This window comes from Cheilinus undulatus, linkage group 1 (genome assembly GCF_018320785.1).
Source record: "Cheilinus undulatus linkage group 1, ASM1832078v1, whole genome shotgun sequence".
NCBI lineage: Eukaryota > Metazoa > Chordata > Actinopteri > Labriformes > Labridae > Cheilinus > Cheilinus undulatus.
Window position 1 is genome coordinate 30,500,736 of NC_054865.1, and position 18,825 is coordinate 30,519,560.

The 18,825-nt window shown below is 39.8% G+C and overlaps 1 protein-coding gene across 4 annotated transcripts in view; it reads left to right on the plus strand.

Annotated features, from left to right (window-relative positions):
• celf6 (CUGBP Elav-like family member 6) overlaps positions 1–18,825 on the plus strand; it is a 221,342-nt gene that overhangs the window by 188,378 nt on the left and 14,139 nt on the right. The window contains exons 6-11 of one of the 4 annotated variants that reach the window (XM_041786101.1): positions 226–399; positions 1,243–1,390; positions 5,681–5,830; positions 6,624–6,686; positions 7,265–7,345; positions 12,821–12,964. In XM_041786101.1, the coding sequence (XP_041642035.1) occupies positions 226–399; positions 1,243–1,390; positions 5,681–5,830; positions 6,624–6,686; positions 7,265–7,345; positions 12,821–12,964 (760 nt within the window). The remainder of the gene's footprint in view (positions 1–225; positions 400–1,242; positions 1,391–5,680; positions 5,831–6,623; positions 6,687–7,264; positions 7,346–12,820; positions 12,965–18,825) is intronic. The other 3 variants (XM_041786108.1, XM_041786115.1, XM_041786123.1) reach the window with 3 other exon arrangements.

Here is an 18,825-nt window from a genome sequence, read left to right on the forward strand (position 1 = left end):
TTTTCAGTTCAAGTCTGCTGCAGTTTGTTATTTCAGTATGTTCATTCATTTTTTAATCTGAAGGTAGCATTGAAAAGAGGGATCCAACACTGAAAGTTGGCATGAAACATACATTTTATAAGGAAACATTTATCAAATGCAAAGTGACTAATGGGACTTCTCTGCAAAAGTTTTTAAAGTGAAGCAGCATATTCCGCTAACCTCACCATATATGTGTCATTCTAGGGTGCCTCGTCCAGTCTGGTGGTCAAGTTTGCAGACACAGATAAGGAGAGGACCCTGCGCAGGATGCACCAGATGGCGGGCCAGCTCGGTATCTTCAGTCCCATGACCATCCAGTTTGGGGCCTATGGCGCCTACTCACATGCTGTAAGTCTCAGCCCGGCGGGGGAGGAGACGGTGAGCTTTAAAAAAAAAGAAAACTGTCATGATTTGAGGGTTTAAATCACTATCTCTCATTAGGCATGTGACACTTCCAGCTAAAACTCTCTTATATTACAATATTATGTCAGAGTCTGAATTTACTTGTATTACTGTCTTTTACCCCTTGTTTTATTAAGAGGAAGTACTTATCATATATTCACAGTATAGTAGAGTTTAAGGTTTATACAGTTCATGTTTAACTTTCCAACCCCATATTTTGTTGGCATGGTCAATGAATTTAAACCCCAACCAAAGCCATGCATCTTTAACATTTCATACATTTAGACATTTACACTTAAACCTTGGTGCATGTAATCACCACAACCCCCCTTCCACAGCCCCTTCCAGCTCACCCAACCTCCAATTTCATATTCATGCATAAAAGTCACAGGCTGGTTAGGAGTCTGTGAGTTTCTGCACTCACACAGTAGCTAACAACTCTTCCTGACAGGTGAGAATCGCCCACTCACACACCATCTCTCCACTAACTCTGCCATCGCACCTCCCGTTTTTCTCTCTAACATATGCACACTGCTTATAGATATTCATAGTCTGCAGCTTAGTGCGCAGCCTTCATATCTCTCCAATGTAACAAGCGCGAGGCCAGAGCTGGGTTACAGTCGCTGGGAAGCGACGCTGCAGGGCAACACAGACCACTCTGTTGAAGAACAAGGCCTGGGCCAAGCAAACAGAGATGTGAGAGTAAACACACTCTGCTCCTGTGGCTATTTCACCCTCCTTTTTTTCCCTTTTTCTGTCCTTCCTCTCCACCCCACTCCCGCCACTTGCCTCTCTCCCCACTGCTCTTTAATCCAACAGCAGATGATGCAACAGCAAGCAGCCCTGATGGCGGCGACACAAGGGTCCTACCTGAACCCCATGGCGGCCATTGCTGCCGCGCAAATGCAGCAAATGGCAGCTTTCAATGTCAACGGCCTGGTGGCTACTCCCATGACACCATCCTCAGGTATATGCACACACTAACAGGACAAACCTTACACATGCAGGGTTTGGACTGTTCCTCAGTGCTGCCCTGAAATATTTTCATTGTTAGGAGCAGAATTCAATGCCTTTCTTTTTTGCCCTTGTTGCATTTTTTAAGAAGTGGATCTGTTTTCAGTAATACGACATTGCTAGTGTTGTATTAGTAAAGCAGAGCCTCATATTGAGTGAGACATGACGAGAAATGTAGCATTCCTTGACAGTCATTGGCAGCCACATTAAAGTCTCACTCTCCCCTCCACGCTCTCATTATCTCTCCCTCTCTCTGTCGCTCTCTCTCCCTCCACGTCTCTGTGACAGTGTGTGTTTTCTGGGATGACAGCCAATCCGATGACTTTGGATGCAGAGTCCTTGGCTTATACAATATAAGAGCAAAGATTTGTTCGAGATAATCCGGGACCCCAGTCTGAACTATCTTTTTTGGCCCTTGTCATGAGAAGCTTTGATGGCTCGACACTAAGTAGGCAGGCGGCCCGAAGGCAGGGTCATTGCAAATGTATTAAATAAAGTGGCTTGACGCCGTACCTGGCATTTGTAATCCACAAGTCCTACATATACCAGGTAATGCTTATCAAACATAATCCTACATGACTTAAATGTCCTTCACCTGGATTAGAAAAATAATAAAAAGACATCAGCACAAAAGGGCACTGAATATCAGAACAAGGAGGAAAAAGAAGTTCAAAGAAGCGCAAGACTATGCATCAAATAAGTCTTACATTTAAACATTTTCTTTGTCCTAAACCACCCACTTCTCACTGTATGAGGCACTATAAACCAAACAGACCACTTTGTTGTGCTGTCCAGATAATGAGTGAAAATCACACCCTATAAATGGCACACTGCTGCCAGTGATGCTTGTTAAAGAAGTGTACGACCGATGGTCACTAACTTGAAAAGTATTTACCAATTATTCAAAGCAATGTTTTGATGAGAAGGAAGAGACATTGACTGCTCATGACCATGAAGAACAGAGGAGAGAGCACAACCAGCATGAATACAGAAAAGTTAATATGGCAGCATTTCACTGAAATCTAGAGGCTGTTTTAATGAAGATTAAAGGTATTTCATCAGAGTTAGACCATTGTTTCACTGTGATTATTACAGGAACAAGACCATAGTCTGTTTAAAATGAAATAAAATGAAGTTTTATTAAAGTTCTGTGTTTTATAAATAGTATTTACTATATTAACCCTTTATAAGGTACCCATTGAATACTTGGAAATTGAAAAATTGAAGCCCTAGCACGTTATTGTTGGAAATTCCAAAACTTTTGTACTTTTGCCCCTTATATATATTTTTTCATTATAATGATACCATCAAGGTCAGGAAGTGACCATATATGGTTCCTTGTGGTTAAAAAACATAACAAAAATAAATCCATAAAGTGAATGCATGGTAAGACGTTCATAATGGAAAATAAACATATATAGAGTTTAATGAGTTTTTACCTGCACATTAATAAGACATTTAAATGCAAAATATCCATTTTACGAGACATGGTGAGGTTGTCTTCAGATTCTGATCTCTTTTAGAGACAAGACATTTCTAGCTGCAGAATACTGTATTTTTAAATGTGATACCAACAGTTTTATCTTATAATTCCAACAGGAAACCTATGATAATCACAAATATTGAATTGAAATAAGTGAATTTTAGCAGTGATGAGGCTCATAGTAAAGACAAAACTGTTGTATGCCATTTAAGTTTAATAAAACTGTTGTACTGTTCTAAAACGGACCAAAATCACACATATTGCACTATTTACACCATATAATAAAAAATAAGGCCCACAGTAAAAAAAAAATTATAACTATATGAACCACATAAGTATTATAAAACTGTTATAATATATTATTGTAATGGCTTCTTGTTGTATTTTAAATGCTTTCTTCTTTTCCTTTTAATCTCTGTAAAGCACTATGAACTGCTTTGTGTATGACTGGTGCTATACAAATCAACTTGCCTTGCCTTGCCTAAGGTTATACAACTGACCAAAAATCATACCCATTTAAGTTTTTATATCTTGAATATTTCTATAAATTGTAAAAATCTACCGCTGGATCACTCTTTAACTGTTTACAAACCTCTGGCAACATCCAGCTACAGTATAGAGCCCTAGATGATAATACATTGTTTTCCAAGGAAATACCATTAGCATGGTTGCTAGATGAGTTGGCCATATATCTTAACATAGACATAATTTTTGAAGCCCTTAATGGGCATATGTCCAAATATGGTTTCTCCATTTTTCATGCTAATATTCCAGTAATTGTTGGAAATCCTGTGCAGAAAAAAAAAAACTATCATGACATTGAGTACTCCTATTCCTCTATATAATATTTCATCAACTTTTCATGGTTAGTTCTGATTTTAGGGCCATTTCTTGGCTGCAAAATAGATGTAAAAATGCATTATGCGAGTTCTGGAGGAAACAGGACGTTTGAGACAAACACTGATTTGATATGTGATTATTTTCTGTTTCTCATCTTGTGTGTTTTCAACAAGCAAGCAATAAATCATGCTATATTATAACCAACACAGTATAAGATTGAATAAACTAGGGCTGAACAACTTTGAAATATATGTTTGATTTTGACTAATATTGCAAATTGGATATAAATTGTTATATTTAAGGGAGTGATCATTTTTAAGTCAATTTTTATTTTGATCATGAATAACATACAAAAATGAGGAAAGTAAACTATTCTAAAAGAAATGACACTTGAATGATTGCATGTTGTCTTAAGCATAATATCTCTGCTGCAAAAAAGTTTTAAACTGGTATTTTGGCACACATTTTTTGTTATAGAAGTATTGCACCTTTTGCAGTAGAAAACTGCAGCAGTAAATATTGCGATTTAATCAAAATTTTGATAAATTTCCCAGCCCTACTTTCCGTTACATTGACTGATTGTCACTGATTGGCTGAGAAAAACAATTCTAGCTCTAATGCATCACAGAGAGTTGAGCGGAGGCCTCGAAAGAAGTCAACCAACCATATATGGTTTGCCTCATAAAGGATTAAATTATTTTGTGATGAATGTTTTAGTTGTATAGCTTCACAGACACCGTTAATAGTCTCTGATGATAGTCTTAAAGTGACTTCTGTGTAAAGACCTTCTATAAACTTGACTATTATGACGTCACACTGGTAACAGCCAAAGTGCCACTGCTGACACTTGTTGATGCTTTTGATGGATAACTGTGTTCTAGGTGTATTTGGTAGCCATAAAAGTACGATTAAGTAACAAAGTATAATTAGTCTACTTAAAACAAATCTCCCTGTCTCTGTCAAATGAAGTAACTCACGTTGAGGGCGCTTGCAAAAAGATAAACTTGTGAAAAACACGCTGAAAGAGGCTTTTTTCCATACAAAAACCAGTGATCTTAAAGCCTACAAAAGCCTTAAAGCCTGAATAGCTGTCGTTGTGAATACCCTTTTTTTGCTTAGTTATTCATGAAAATGTCAACATATGCTCATCAGACTACACAAAGAGGTATTCATGAGTACTCTTTAGAGGACAGTCACCTCTTAATAAGGCCATGTTTTAAACTGTAATACTGATGTTTGCTAGCATCAGCATTAGCCTACTCAACGCTTCTGTTGTAGCTGAGAAGTTGCAGGCATCTAATACTGACATTTCAAGCTTTCTTAACTTGTGTGCACTGCACAGACTACCATGGGGAATCAGGACAGCTAGCATCCAGTGGATAGCATGCTCCTATTGTCATCTAGGCAGGGTAGGGCGGACAGAAAAGCCAAAAGTCTACTACATAGATCTTAATGTGGGGAGTAGGGAGCTGTGGAAAAGTGTGTGATTACAGACACAGCCACTATGTTGTACTATTGCTTCCTTTACCTTCAAAACTGCAGTAAAGTGCCCATTTCAGACAAAAACACTCCTTTATACCAAAATAAATTCACAAAGAGCTCTACTTCAGAGTTCTCTTACTTTGGTGGGCAAGGACATTTTCCTGTGCACCATGTAGAAATGTGATAACTTCACTGATTTAGCAACTATAACTGGTACAGGCTGAACTGGCACCAATTTGGCACTAACTATACTTCATGATGGGTCTAAAGGTGCACATTTTTGCTCATAAAGATCCATTATGTGCCTGTTGCACAGTAGTCTGTGCTTGAGAAAATCTAACTACAAATATATCCTTCTCTTGTGCCTCTATTTTTGAGTGTCTAGCATGTAAAACATGCACCCTGTAGTCTCTATAATGATTCTGTATCTATTTGCAGGCACCAGCACACCCCCGGGCATCTCTGCAACAGCCGTGCCCAGCATAGCTGCCCCTATTGGGGTCAACGGATTCAGTGCCCTCCCGCCTCAAAGCAATGGGCAGCCCACCTCGGAGCCAATATACACCAATGGCATTCATCCATACCCAGGTGAGCCAATGAAGGTTTACATAAAAGAAACATGAGCTATAAGTGTCAAATCGACTTTTACAAGACCTCTGACCCTGAAACTTACGACGGGTGCTTGTATTGCTGATGATATAAATATTTGATTATTCTTAGGGCATCTATAATCAGAAAAAGAACATTATCTAAATGGCACAGTCCAAGTTCAACATGTCAGTAATCAAATTAAACGGTATGGCACAGTTTAAAAGTTGACAAGAGTCTTCTTTTCACTCGACACTCTCATCACATCTTTCTCTGATCTGAGCTGAAGCGTTTCAGGCTCGAGGGTTAATCAACAGTGTCTTTGGCAGATTTCTGAGCAGCCAGCTCCAGTATCATGATGAATCCATCAGTTCATCCATCAGTCCATTATGCTTTAATTTGATGTGTCTCAGCCACGTTCTCGGCTTCTTAATGCTGCCCGGGACTGATTCCTGAAGAATTGACAGACACACACTCCCTGTTTCTGCATTATGCAGAGGCAGCTGCAATTGTAATGAACTACAAAGTGGTTTGTTTGGCATGTTGTTAATATTTGATGCAAACATCTGGGGCGAACAGGCTCTCTGAAGAACGGAGATTTGACAACCTAAATTTCTCCCACTCCCTGTGTGATCTTCCCCCCCAATGGGTCTCAATTTTCTGTCATGCTCTTTAACATTCTCTCTGTATCTCTGTCTCTGTCTGTCTTGACCGTTCTTCGTCACCTCTGTCTTTTTCCTCCATTTATCTCTTTGCCACCATGTGCTCGGTCTCTCTCTCCATCTCTCTGCAGCACAGAGTCCAACGGTGACCGACCCTCTCCAACAGGCTTATGCTGGCGTCCAACACTACGCAGGTGATCTGTCTCCTCTACCTCCTCTGTTCTCTCATTCCCTCCATCTGTCCCTTTCCCTCTCTCTCTCCTGTGCGTTTTTGTCACATCAGTAGACACTATGACAGGTATAGAGATAGCCCAAGACCAGCCAATTTCCTTCCGGATTAGACTACTTTACATTAGGATTGCAGAAGGATTTTCAGTGGACTTGATTATACACCCACACATAAAAAAGATCTTAATTCTAAAAGTACACTGAGAGCTGAGGATCTGACCCTGGCATAGCCTCCTACATAAGAGGTGACATAGACCTATCATAAGCGCTGCTTTTGCCTGACATCAGCTCTCATTAACACGTTGTAAGTCTCCCTCTCTTTCTCTGTGCGTCTGCTCAGTTGAACCGCACTCCACTCCCCTTTTTTCCCCATACTCTTTGTGTGGTGAACCGCAGCCAGGGCTCCCAGTCATAATGCAATTTATTTATGCAATGTCTGAAAAGGACGCAAATGAACAACGGCATAATGATTCGAGTTTTTTGTTGTGTCAAATATGAAAATGGAGATGTGAAAGATTCCACTCTGGTTCTCCCTTTGCAACAGCAGCCTACCCTGCCGCCTATGCGCCAATCAGCCAAGCGTTCCCCCAGCAACCGACCATCATTCCCCAGCAACAGAGGGAAGGTAAGAGCGAGCGAGCGCGCCCACCCAAGATAAAAGGTGATAATTGCCATGTTCCATTCTAATGTAGCTGTGCTGCTTTGAATTAGCGAGGGAGGGAAAAAGCTGGCTGGGGAAAATGTGAGAAAAAGGCTCCCCATTTAAAGAGAAGAACATTAGCAGTGAGATGGAAAGTTACTCTGTCATTATTCAAAAACTGCACTAATTCAAACTCGCAGCGTTGGACTGCTTAATCAGTCCATTACAATGTGTTTAAGTGGTTATAAATATTCATCAGATTAATTAGCTGCATGCATAATCATTTATTACCATTCCTGGTGCAGCGTTGGTTCTTATGCCACAGCATCAGATGTAATAAAGCAAAGGATATACTGTGATGGTAAATCACTCTTTTTGACGCCATTCATCACTCTCAATTATTCATCTATATGATTGTATGAGACAGCGTAGAGTAGCATGAATATTCAGTATAGAAACTCCGGAACTGAGTGTTTCCAACACTGCCTACAGGGAAAGATTGTGTTTGCACTTTTTTTCTGTAGTCTGAGTGCATGACGGGGTCACAGCAAAGAAATGTATGGAAAATATCAAAGTATACGTAACTTATCCCCTTTACATGCAGGCAGAACTTCATGCTGCAGGTCTTAAGGACATCCATCTCTCTCTCTGCTACCCTGGAATATTTTACTTTATCATTAGCAGGAATTACAAAAAAGTCACGGGGACAAAAACACACATACACAAATGCTCTCCACACACATCCTCACACAAACCCCCTGGAGCTATTCTTGGTTGAGCCAGTGGCCTGTCTGAGTTGTAGGCTCCTCTGGGTTTTGGCTGCTTTCCCAGCCTGTCTCAGTCCACTGCCACAGTCTGCAGCCCTGCCATTTAACAAGAGACACCTAAACCAGAATATACACAAACAGGCACCAGCACAGTCGAGCCGTAGCTTCAGCCTCCCTCTGAGAGCTAACAATCTACACGCTTTCTCTGAGTCTGTGTGTGTATGTGTGTCAACACGAAAAAAATCCAAGAAATTATTTTTGAGCAGATAAATCATCACAGCAGTCTTTACCAAATGACACAAAAATGACAGATTTTAGTGTGTGCTGGAGCACAAACACAAGATTTAACATCAAAAGTTTTTTTCAAGGTTTTGTATATGTAGCCAAAGCACACATGCTTCAGTTCATCAATCAACTTTTGTCACAACTTGACTTTTTAATCATTGTTTTAGAAAGTTTTGAAGCTCAGCTTTTAGACACCGGCATTTTTTTTGTTATCACATTTCTAAAAAAAACATATTTAAATATCAGACACACAAAAAAAATAGTTTTAAATCTTTTGGTCAGGATAGTCCAGTGTACCACTGTTGCCTGACTCAGCTTTATTTACAGGACCAATAAAATGTGTTGACCTCCTTTGAAGTTGTATCCTTGTATTGATTTCATGAATCAGTCATAGTCAAACATTCATCTACCCTCTACCTTTACAAGCCTTCCAGGGCCAGTTGCCAAGAAGCATCCCCACAGCATGATGCTTTATTTACAGGACCAATAAAATGTGTTGACCTCCTTTGAAGTTGTATCCTTGTATTGATTTCATGAATCAGTCATAGTCAAACATTCATCTACCCTCTACCTTTACAAGCCTTCCAGGGCCAGTTGCCAAGAAGCATCCCCACAGCATGATGCTGCCACCACCTTGCTTCACAGTGGGGATGGTGTGTTTCTGGTGATATGCAGTGTTTGGTGTCCGACAACATAACATCTTATGTGATGGCCTAAAAGCCCCATGCCTTCTGGGGAACTCTAACTGAGATTTAATATGAGTTTTTTTCTTTAAAAGTGGCTTTTTCTTTGCCATAATGCTTTGACTGGTGAAGAACTTGGGCAACAGTTGTTATAAGCAGAGTCTCCCATCTCAGCTGCTGAAGCTTGTAACTCCTTCAAATCAGCCATAGGTGTCTTGGTGGCCTCTCATACATTTTGTTACGTCAACAAAGTCAAGTCATATTGACCATGATTGATTTATAAAATCAATGAAAGAGAAAAACATCTAAGAGGTGAATTCTTAGGACTGTATCTAGTGTCTCATTTTCATGTATCAAATATCTACAGATAGCAAAAAAACTGTTCTTGCCATTTCTCACACCCAAATAAACAACATTACCTTTAAACACAGGTAAATAATAACAACTATTCCATGTGGGAGGTTCACATATAGGCCTTTTCCTGCTTGTTTATTTCCCTAGGGGACATCAAAACGGCATTCCTGCTGTGTTCAAGGGGATTTAAGATGTTTTTCAACAGTTTATAAAGGAAAAATGCCTCAAAGTTTTAACTGTGAGTTCAATTCAATTAAAACAACTTGATCAATCTCCCAAGGGGTAGTTGAGTGTGTGTGAATGTACAACATTTTCAAATATGTCAGAAATCCAATCAGGAGCAGCTGGTCAGGCCATGGTCAGCTGTCATGTTCCCCTGATCAGGCTTTAAGTTGGTCCAACCTCCAAGTGAGTCACGGGACTCAAAATTTGTGTCTTATTTTTCTAAAACCAGGATATGCCCAAATTTAACTAGTCACACCCACACACGACATTCACACACTGATGGTAAAACTGCTATATTAACCAATCCCATACATATGCATTTTCACACTACTGATACAGTATTAGGGGCAATTTGGGGTAAAGTGTCTTGCCCAAGGACCGTAGACTTGTGACAAATGTGACAAATGTGCAAGCTTGACAGGCTCTCTGCATGATGGTGTAAGCATGACCCATGTCAGGGAGAAAAGTTTAAAAGCATTACAGGAAGCTATTAGTATTGTTGTTTGTGGTTTAAAAAACAAATATCCGATACAAAATGACAGCATTAGATGTATTTGGTCCTTTATTATGCATCCTCTTCTTCTGTCTTTTTTAAAATGGTTCCTTCAATACCCACGGTGCCTCTCTTTCGACACTTAGTTTGGAGATTCAGGTGTGCTACGCTAATAGTGACAAATATAGCCTGGAGCCACTCGCCTCAAGCAAAGATAAAGAATGAGCTCCAAAGGTTTGGTAGCTGACTTCTTTTTAACACCACACACAAAGATATTTTTAAAGTGTTTTATTCAGGGCTGCAAAGTGACACAACTAAAGAAAAAGACTGAGTGATTTAGTAACTCTTTCCTTTGATGTGTTAATTCATTGGAGCTCCTTTTTCAAAAGTAAATTTGCAGATGTGGAACACCACATTAGCAACTAATGTGGTGTTGAAAATGCAGAAGATGAACTAGTCATCATGCACCATGCATTTGACACTTCATCAATGTTGACAAAATATTTTATATGCAACTCAAGCATCATTATATGGAAAAGCATTTTGCTGGCACAATAATCAGATTGACAGTTAAAAGTTTTGTTTTCAATTTTGCAAAGAAAGTGCTGTACAGAAGCAGTAACAATGGCAGCAATAGGAATAACTTCACCCAGACAATGCTGCCCCACCCATTTCTTTGTGACAACGTTCTGTCAAAATGAATGGCAGTAAATAGGAGAGATGGTGTCTTCAAAAAAATGGAACAGGAGTTATCAGAGCCCATATCCAGCATCCAGTGAGTAATGGATAAAAATGATGACTTTATGAACAGAGATCAGCACTTTTACATTAAAAACAAACTAAGTCATAGGTGTATATGAATTCCTGCTCAGGCTCTCCCCATCAAACTGGACAAACAATCTCATCTTGAGACTGGAGATGTCATAAACTGGCATCACTCATGTATGTGTGCATTTTAACCAGGTTACTTAAGTTGGATCTTAACTTTTAAAACTTTTTTACATTAGTGACTGAGTGAAGAATCCATTTTAACAGGTGGGCAGACTACAGCTCCTGTTGTCACAAAATGACCACTGGTGTAAAGTAGGGCTAAAGGATATGGCCTTGAATTCATGTCACAGTTTTTTCACCCTTCATGGTAACAGTATGACAAATTTAAGGTCCTACAACCTCCCCTCTCCCCTTAAAACAAGGCTGTGATGGCATAGTGACTCGTGTCTGTCTGTAAAATCTTGTTCAATTCTTTGTGACTGCACATGCACAGCACTTTTTCTCATTTGAGCATGAAAAACACGTGAACAGTATGTTTTTCTAATTGCATGAAATACAAAACACTATGCTTTCAGTCACATTGCCACCACTTTTTCTGATTTGCTGCCATTCACTTTGGAGATCTGGAAATGAGGTTTGCCTGCTCTCATCATTTCTACAACTGTTTCCAGTTATCCTGCAAACTGGAAAAATATTATAGTCATTCAACCAGAAGTATTTTTGACTTTTGCCTAAAGCAATAACTGAAAAAAACTAGTGTTGTTATGTTTACACAGTTGTGAAAAGGTGGCTCTTAAAACTAATTTTACCAACCTTCCTTATACACCAGCTGCAGATGCATCCTTCATTAAAACAAACTACTTTTTTCAAGCATGAATCCAAGACACCTAAACAGACAGAAATGAGATTCAGCTTTTAACTGTGAGAAGAAAAAAAATCTCTTTTCTGTCAACCTGTGTGTTTCTGTGTGTCCTCTATCTCAGCGAGGCATAGCAGCACTACAGCCAGCCAGCCACCACCGCAGCTCTCTTATCAGCCTTCTCACAAGCCTCCAGTCTCATCTCGTCATGCTATCACCCTGAGCAATGAGACAGGAGAGAATGCTAGCCGGGCAGGCAGCCGGCTGCAAGCTTACTGTCCCAGAGTCCATCACGTCTCTCTCTCTTTCTCTCTCTCTGTCCATGCTTCAGTTTCTCTGTCTCTCTCCAGTTCATTCTTTCCTTTATCCTGATTGGCCTGTACAATATGTGGCAGCTGGGTGGATGAGTGTGGAAGGGATGGGGAGAGATTGGAAGACAGTCCTATTGTCACACAGTAATTGGGACAAAAACTTGGCTTATGCTCTGCCTCCACCACCTTCTCTCTGTGTCTCAGAGTTTCTCTTTCTTAATATAACCATCTTAATCTTTATCTTTCCATCATCCTCTCTGTTTTTATCACTAGCTGTTTTTCTCTTTTACCTCTATCTCTGCTTCTCTCTGGATTCACATGTTCACTGCTATTGCCAGTATATTTTCTGAGACAACAGACAAATTTAAGTGCATAATATAAATACTAAAGTGACACCTCTCTATGTAAACACAAATGTGGTTCGCGGGAGGATTCAAATGAAAAATATGTGACTGTGCAACGTGAAAACTGGTGTTTACTCCACACATGCCCACATAACTAGGTTTATCACAACAAATATTTGTGTCACAGGTGGCATAGTCAGAATATGTTGTTTACATGGTGTCTGTGTTCCACGGATTATTGTCTTTTATTGTTATATTGAGTCATTTTTTTCCAGCCGTGTGATTGCGGCTGCTCCCTTTCTCTCTCACTGGGCATCCCCTGTTTATGCTCCTGCGTAATCGTCCTGTTGTCTTTCTCTCGTCGCCAGGGCCAGAAGGTTGCAACCTGTTTATTTATCACCTGCCCCAGGAGTTCGGAGACGCGGAGCTCATGCAAATGTTCCTGCCTTTTGGCAACGTCATCTCTGCCAAAGTCTTTGTGGACCGAGCGACCAATCAGAGCAAATGTTTTGGTGAGTCAAAAAAAAGTCAACACTGAAGATGAAAACGAACATGAAATCCACTGAAATGAATGTCAAATGAAAACATGCTACCTTCAAACAGGCATACTGATTAACCATAACAAAGGGCATCAGCAATAGAAAGGGAAGTGATATGGCCTTGAAGATGTGGCTTCAATTTCAACTGTGAAGACAGCATACTTTGATTGAAAATTTCATTAAACATCCACAAAAACACAGTGAAATTTTTGAAAGTCAAAAACAGCCTCTTAATCTTTATCACAACAGCAAAATGAGCCATTTTCTAATTTTATTTGACCATAGGACTCTGGGTGTGGCCAATAACACTTTGACTGACATCTAACTGACTTTGTAGCTCATGTGACAATACACGTAGTCATCCTTTAATCAAATGTTTTCACTGTCTGACTCAGACTGAGAGGAAACTGCACAGCCCACCTGTCTGAGCATTTTTTTTTCCTTTTTTAATGAATCAGTGCTATTGGTCACCCTTTACATCTGTGAGTTGGTTATTACAAAGTTTAAACCAATAAACATTAAGCATAATGCTGACTATGAAAATTCAGTGTTATCTGAAAAAACACTTTTTTTTTTCATTCCCTGAAAAGAAGTGATTTTGGAGGTGGGGCGTTTTTGTCAGTTGCCCCATAACCCCTAATCCCTTTCCCAGTCCCCCACTGGTCAGAATTCACTTTGCTCCAGTCTCATCTAGACCTGAGAACAGATATGTCATTACATTGAATCATGGCATGTGCAGTTTACACGAGTTACGGTCTTAGAGTCATCATAATGGAGAAATAGATGGACAATATGATAGTAAATTCACTCACTTTGTGCCCTATTGTAGCCCTTTTGGTCAGATATGGCCCTATAACACTGCCATATTTAAGATGGGTATCTGAGCATGCAGATGAAAGTCAGAGTCTTTTGGTCCTTGTTCCCTCTGGTCTTACTGTGAGGCCTGGACATTGACTGATGGCCAGAGGTGCTGACTGGACTTCTTTTTGACAACTTCTATTTGGCAGGTATCATTGCCAAGATTGTATATCTAATTCTGACATTCTCAGGAGGGCAAGGGTGGGAAGGGTCAGCTGCCTGATGCACTTTTACAAGCACCTGGTGCACTTTGCTGGACCTGATACAGCTCATGGCATACCGGATGCCCAGGACCCAGTAAGCTGGTTCAGACACTGGGCAACCATGTGCACTGTGGAGGGGGCAGCTGGGAGGATACCTGGAGAGATGGGGCATGGGCAGGGCACAGGCTTGGAGGATGGCCATCAGGAGGCCAGACCAGCACTAGACCAAGGTTGACATGGCAAAATGCCAAACCAGCAAATACTCCCATACCTGACCTGATATTTGAGGAGACTGTCAAGATGAACGGCCATATCAATAATATGTCATAGCCAAATTGTGCGCCTGTGCCTTTGTGCAAGAGCAACTTTGAGAGCAACCAAAGCGCAACCTTTCAAACTGAGTGACTTTACAATGGACAGTAACCAAGTATGAAGACAATACTGGAAGAAAAAGTCTAGAAGCTGCTGTAAGGTTGCTGCTGTAGAGGTAAGCAGAAGTCTGAGGATAGCTGGTTAGCTCAGTGAGTTGACAGAAAATTGAGTGGGAATTTAATGACAGTTTTATTCTACAATTCTGAAGTCTGACTATACAGTAGCGGAATTCCATGTATCCACTCCTTACAAGTAACTGTCATGTAAAGAATAAAAGTTTTGGTTTTGGATTAAAACTAGCTTTGAACACTTTTAAAGTTACAGTCATGAGGCTATTTAGGGTATTTGGGGGCTTTTGACTCACAAAAGTCAATCATCTAACATCTATGTTTGTAATCCTCACCCTTTCTACCTCACCATTCTTATTATCATCTGTATCAGTTTTAGAAGTCATTCAGTTTCCTTTTAACCAAAAACAAACATTTTCTCAGACCCTCCCCGTCCTCCAGCTGGCACCCAAGCAGCATCCCACCACCCACTCCCCCTTCTTTCCTCTCACCTCCCACCCAGCAAACCGGTTCATCAGGGTGGAGGCAGTGCAGGTTGAATCCATGGGCTTAAAGAGATAATAATAGACTGGTGTGGGCCTTGCTGTTGATTCAGTTGGACAGCAGCACCCAGGAGACGGGCAGGCAGAGAGAGAGGGAGAGAGACTCACAGCATTGGCTTTCTTTCACTTTCCCTTCAACACAGCATGTCTATAAGGCTTTCTCTCTCCTCGGCGGTCTTACTCTGTCCATCTCAGGACCATCTCCCCCCTCCCGGTTTGTGTGCTCTCCGCTAAACATATGCCTCTTGCTATCACTATCTGTCAGTCAACAAGGGGGAAGGACAAAGGGGCGGTGACCTCATCAGTCTCACAGGCTTATTTTTCTATGCTCATAATTAAGATATCAGCTGAAAAAAGCTATTTAACCCGTGATTCTTTTTTAGACTTTTTTTTTTCTCATGCCTTCCTCCTTTTTATAGCACAAGCCCCGGGGCTCTTTTGTAAGACGTTAACAAATTAGGCACAAGATACTGTGCATTAAGGGGGATAAGTTATTAGGCCTCCAAGAATTTGGAGCGCTTCATCTTTAAAACGTGTGAGTTTAGCTTTGATGCTGTGCTTAATCGGCACAACCAGCTTGGACATGCAGGAGACTACACAAAGCAGATTTATACAGTGGTTGATAGGCTGATAAAGCCTAGCAAAACAGATGGAATGGAAAATAATCCATTGGAAAGTGCAAAAAAAAAAGAAAACAGAAAAATTCAGAAAAACTTGTGTAAAAAGTAGCATTACTGTCTTTATTCTTAAAGCAATACTAGAAGAATACTAGATTTAATTTATTCACTTTAACAACTCAAATCTAAAACTATGAAAGACCAAGAGAACATACAGTGCTTAACAAATTTATTAGACCACCCTAACCCTAACCAAAGTAAGGTTTATGCCACAGCTGCCCTAAATTAACACCACTGGTAATTACCAGGGCAGAGAAGATTTGGTACATTTTTCATGGGCACAACCCACATACTCAGCTCTGCTGCTCATCCCACAAATGCATGATCCTTACAAATGTGGAATCACTTAAAAGGGTAGTAAACAGGCTTTCTATCGGTATAAGATTTATTACCAAGAAGCATTGTTACAACAAAGAAATAATGCACCAAACACAAATCGCCTTACTTTTTGTTTAAAGTTAACTTTGGGGTTTAGTGTACCAAACCATACCAAACCATACTCAATCAAACCAGACCCCTGATGGAAACACAGCTATAGATCCCAAAATGATGAATGGGGGCTTTGCAAGGCTAAACTTTCAGGAAATTGTAGGCCCTACAATAAATCGACAACAGACATCACAACTATTAATTAAACAGAGACAGAAAATATGAAGTCTTATCTCTCCTTTGGTTTACATGCACTAGGGAGGGTATTAAAGAGGGGAACGTGCTTCTTTTTATCTCATCCTACCTGTGGGAGACTGGTACTGTATTTTCATGTATATCGATTTGAGTATTTATGTTAATCTGTATAGTGATGAGTTGTCTTGGAAATATTTTTGTTTGCCGTTTGCTAAAGGACGGCACAGCAGAAAAAGTTTAGGAACAACTGAGCTAAAGCAGAACACTGCATTCATTATGCTCAGTGCTTTAATTGGGCCGGTGTGCACCAGTACTGCTACTCCTAAATTTTACACCTTACCAGGTCTTTTTTTGGCGGATTTGGACATCTCATCAGTTTCCATTCTATCTTCTGTCCTCTCCACAGCTTACAGCTTATATGGATGATTCATAATAGCATCATAGCATCTAGATGCATTGCTATGATGCACAGCGCACTTCAGTTGTGTGCCATGGTGTTCATAGCTGTGTAAAAATTCTCAAACGTTCTCCTCTCCTGGACAGAATGGACGCAGCATGCTCCTCCGCTGAGGAGCCTGATGCTCCACTAACACCTGTTCCTGCTGGTACTGCCGCTAAATGAGATGTCAAAAATAACAATATTCCAAATTAATGTTCAGGCTGTTGGTCAAAGGAGCAAGGAAACAGAAATCTCCATCAACACTATTAGTTTAGAGAACAACTTTATTAGATCGACATGTTTCAGCTTGTACTCTTTATCAAGGTCATCTCTGGGTCATGAAGGCTACAAGCCAAAATGCAATGCTTTAAAAAAGTTATTCTCTAAACTACAAGTGTTGCTGGAGATTTCTGTTTCCTTCAAGACTTTCTTCACCCTCCATGCAACTTGAAAGTGAGTGAGGCTTTGCAAGAATGATCTACTTTGGTAAAAGGATGACGTCAGTGTTTTTTTGCTCCAGATCAAGTAGCTTATTAGCAAAAACTAAAAGTTTGGTTGTACAGTGGCAAAGGCAGCCCACAAACACTGCATAAGGAATTTCAGGATCTTAATTCAGTTTATTTTTAGATATGTATAACTTTGTTGTAATGTTTCATTTTTATATTGTTATTAAATATTTTAATATTAGAGTTTAATTTTAGATTCATTTTTGGGCTTTTTGCCTTTATTTGAAGAGGACAGGACAGTGGATAGTATAGAAAACCAGGAAGAGAAAAAGTGGAATACTGATTTTAATCTGATAAAACTGGCGCTTGAGCAGCATCCACGCTAATGTCTTCCGCCATATCTGCACCGGCCTCTTGTTGCTGCTTGCATACATCACAACTCCACCGCTCCCAAAAGTACTGCCCCTCCTGTCCTGTCACTTTTTAACCAGGCCCAAACAGTTCAGACAGGAGCTGAAAAACTGGCGTATTCATCTGCTTTGCAAGGGAAATAGCTTATCAGAGGAGCTATAATCAAATGTCAGGTATTGTACCCCACAAACATCCAGTTAATTTTAATGCCATTTTTCATGTTTTTGTTAATAAGTGTGACATTTGGCATTTCTTTGTAGAATAAAATAGCCAAAAATATATTGTGTATTGCATCTAAGCTTGCATTTAACCTGGTTCTCTGATTGTTTGACACACTGACAATAGGTGATTAAGCTGAGTACCAACACTTGTTTATTTTCCACTTAAAGAACTGATTATGCGTACTCATATTTCGTGAGCTCTCTGACAGTTCAATATTCAAGTCATGAGCAAAACGTGATCAAGTTTGTTCTAGAGATGGCGAATAATTGCTCAGAGTCTGAGAGGTTCAGAGAGTTGTCTGCACTTGAAAAATAAAGCCTTAAAAAGACATGTTTCACTGCATTTAGAATGCATCCCAAGACTAACATGTAAAGTATGATATATTTTCTGAGTGCTTTCAAAGTAAGAGCCAGATTTTTTTTTCCTGTGATGAGACCACTCAAGTTGTCACACCATGCTTTTATTCTGAATTTGCTTTGGGGACAAGTAGCTTTAACTTGATATACCAGCCAAGTTTTCTTTACAAAAGGTAATCTTAAATTCATACGGGCTGTTTGCACTCTATGTTCAAATAAAAAAAAAAATCAGATGACAGATGACGCTATTTTATGTGTGATCTCCAACTTGTTCTTTATCCACCACACTTTTTTTCTCTGCATGCAGATGTTTTTCACCTGTTCATTAGTTTACGGATCTATAGATATGAACTATGAATATAGAGTGGCTCATTTTCATCTGTGGGAAATAAACTTTGAGCAGCTCATTTTAAGGGTAAACTTGCACAACACAGCTTATTGTCCTGAAAATCACTGAAAATCATAAATTAGTTAACATCTTGTCTAAAGTTTAAATAAAATAATTATTTACCATTACAGGGAATGGAGTAGAAATGTATTGATTTGTGTCTGTTCAGGTTTTTCTAAAAAAAAAAAAAAAAAAAAATGTATCAACTTATAAATAACATTTCAATTC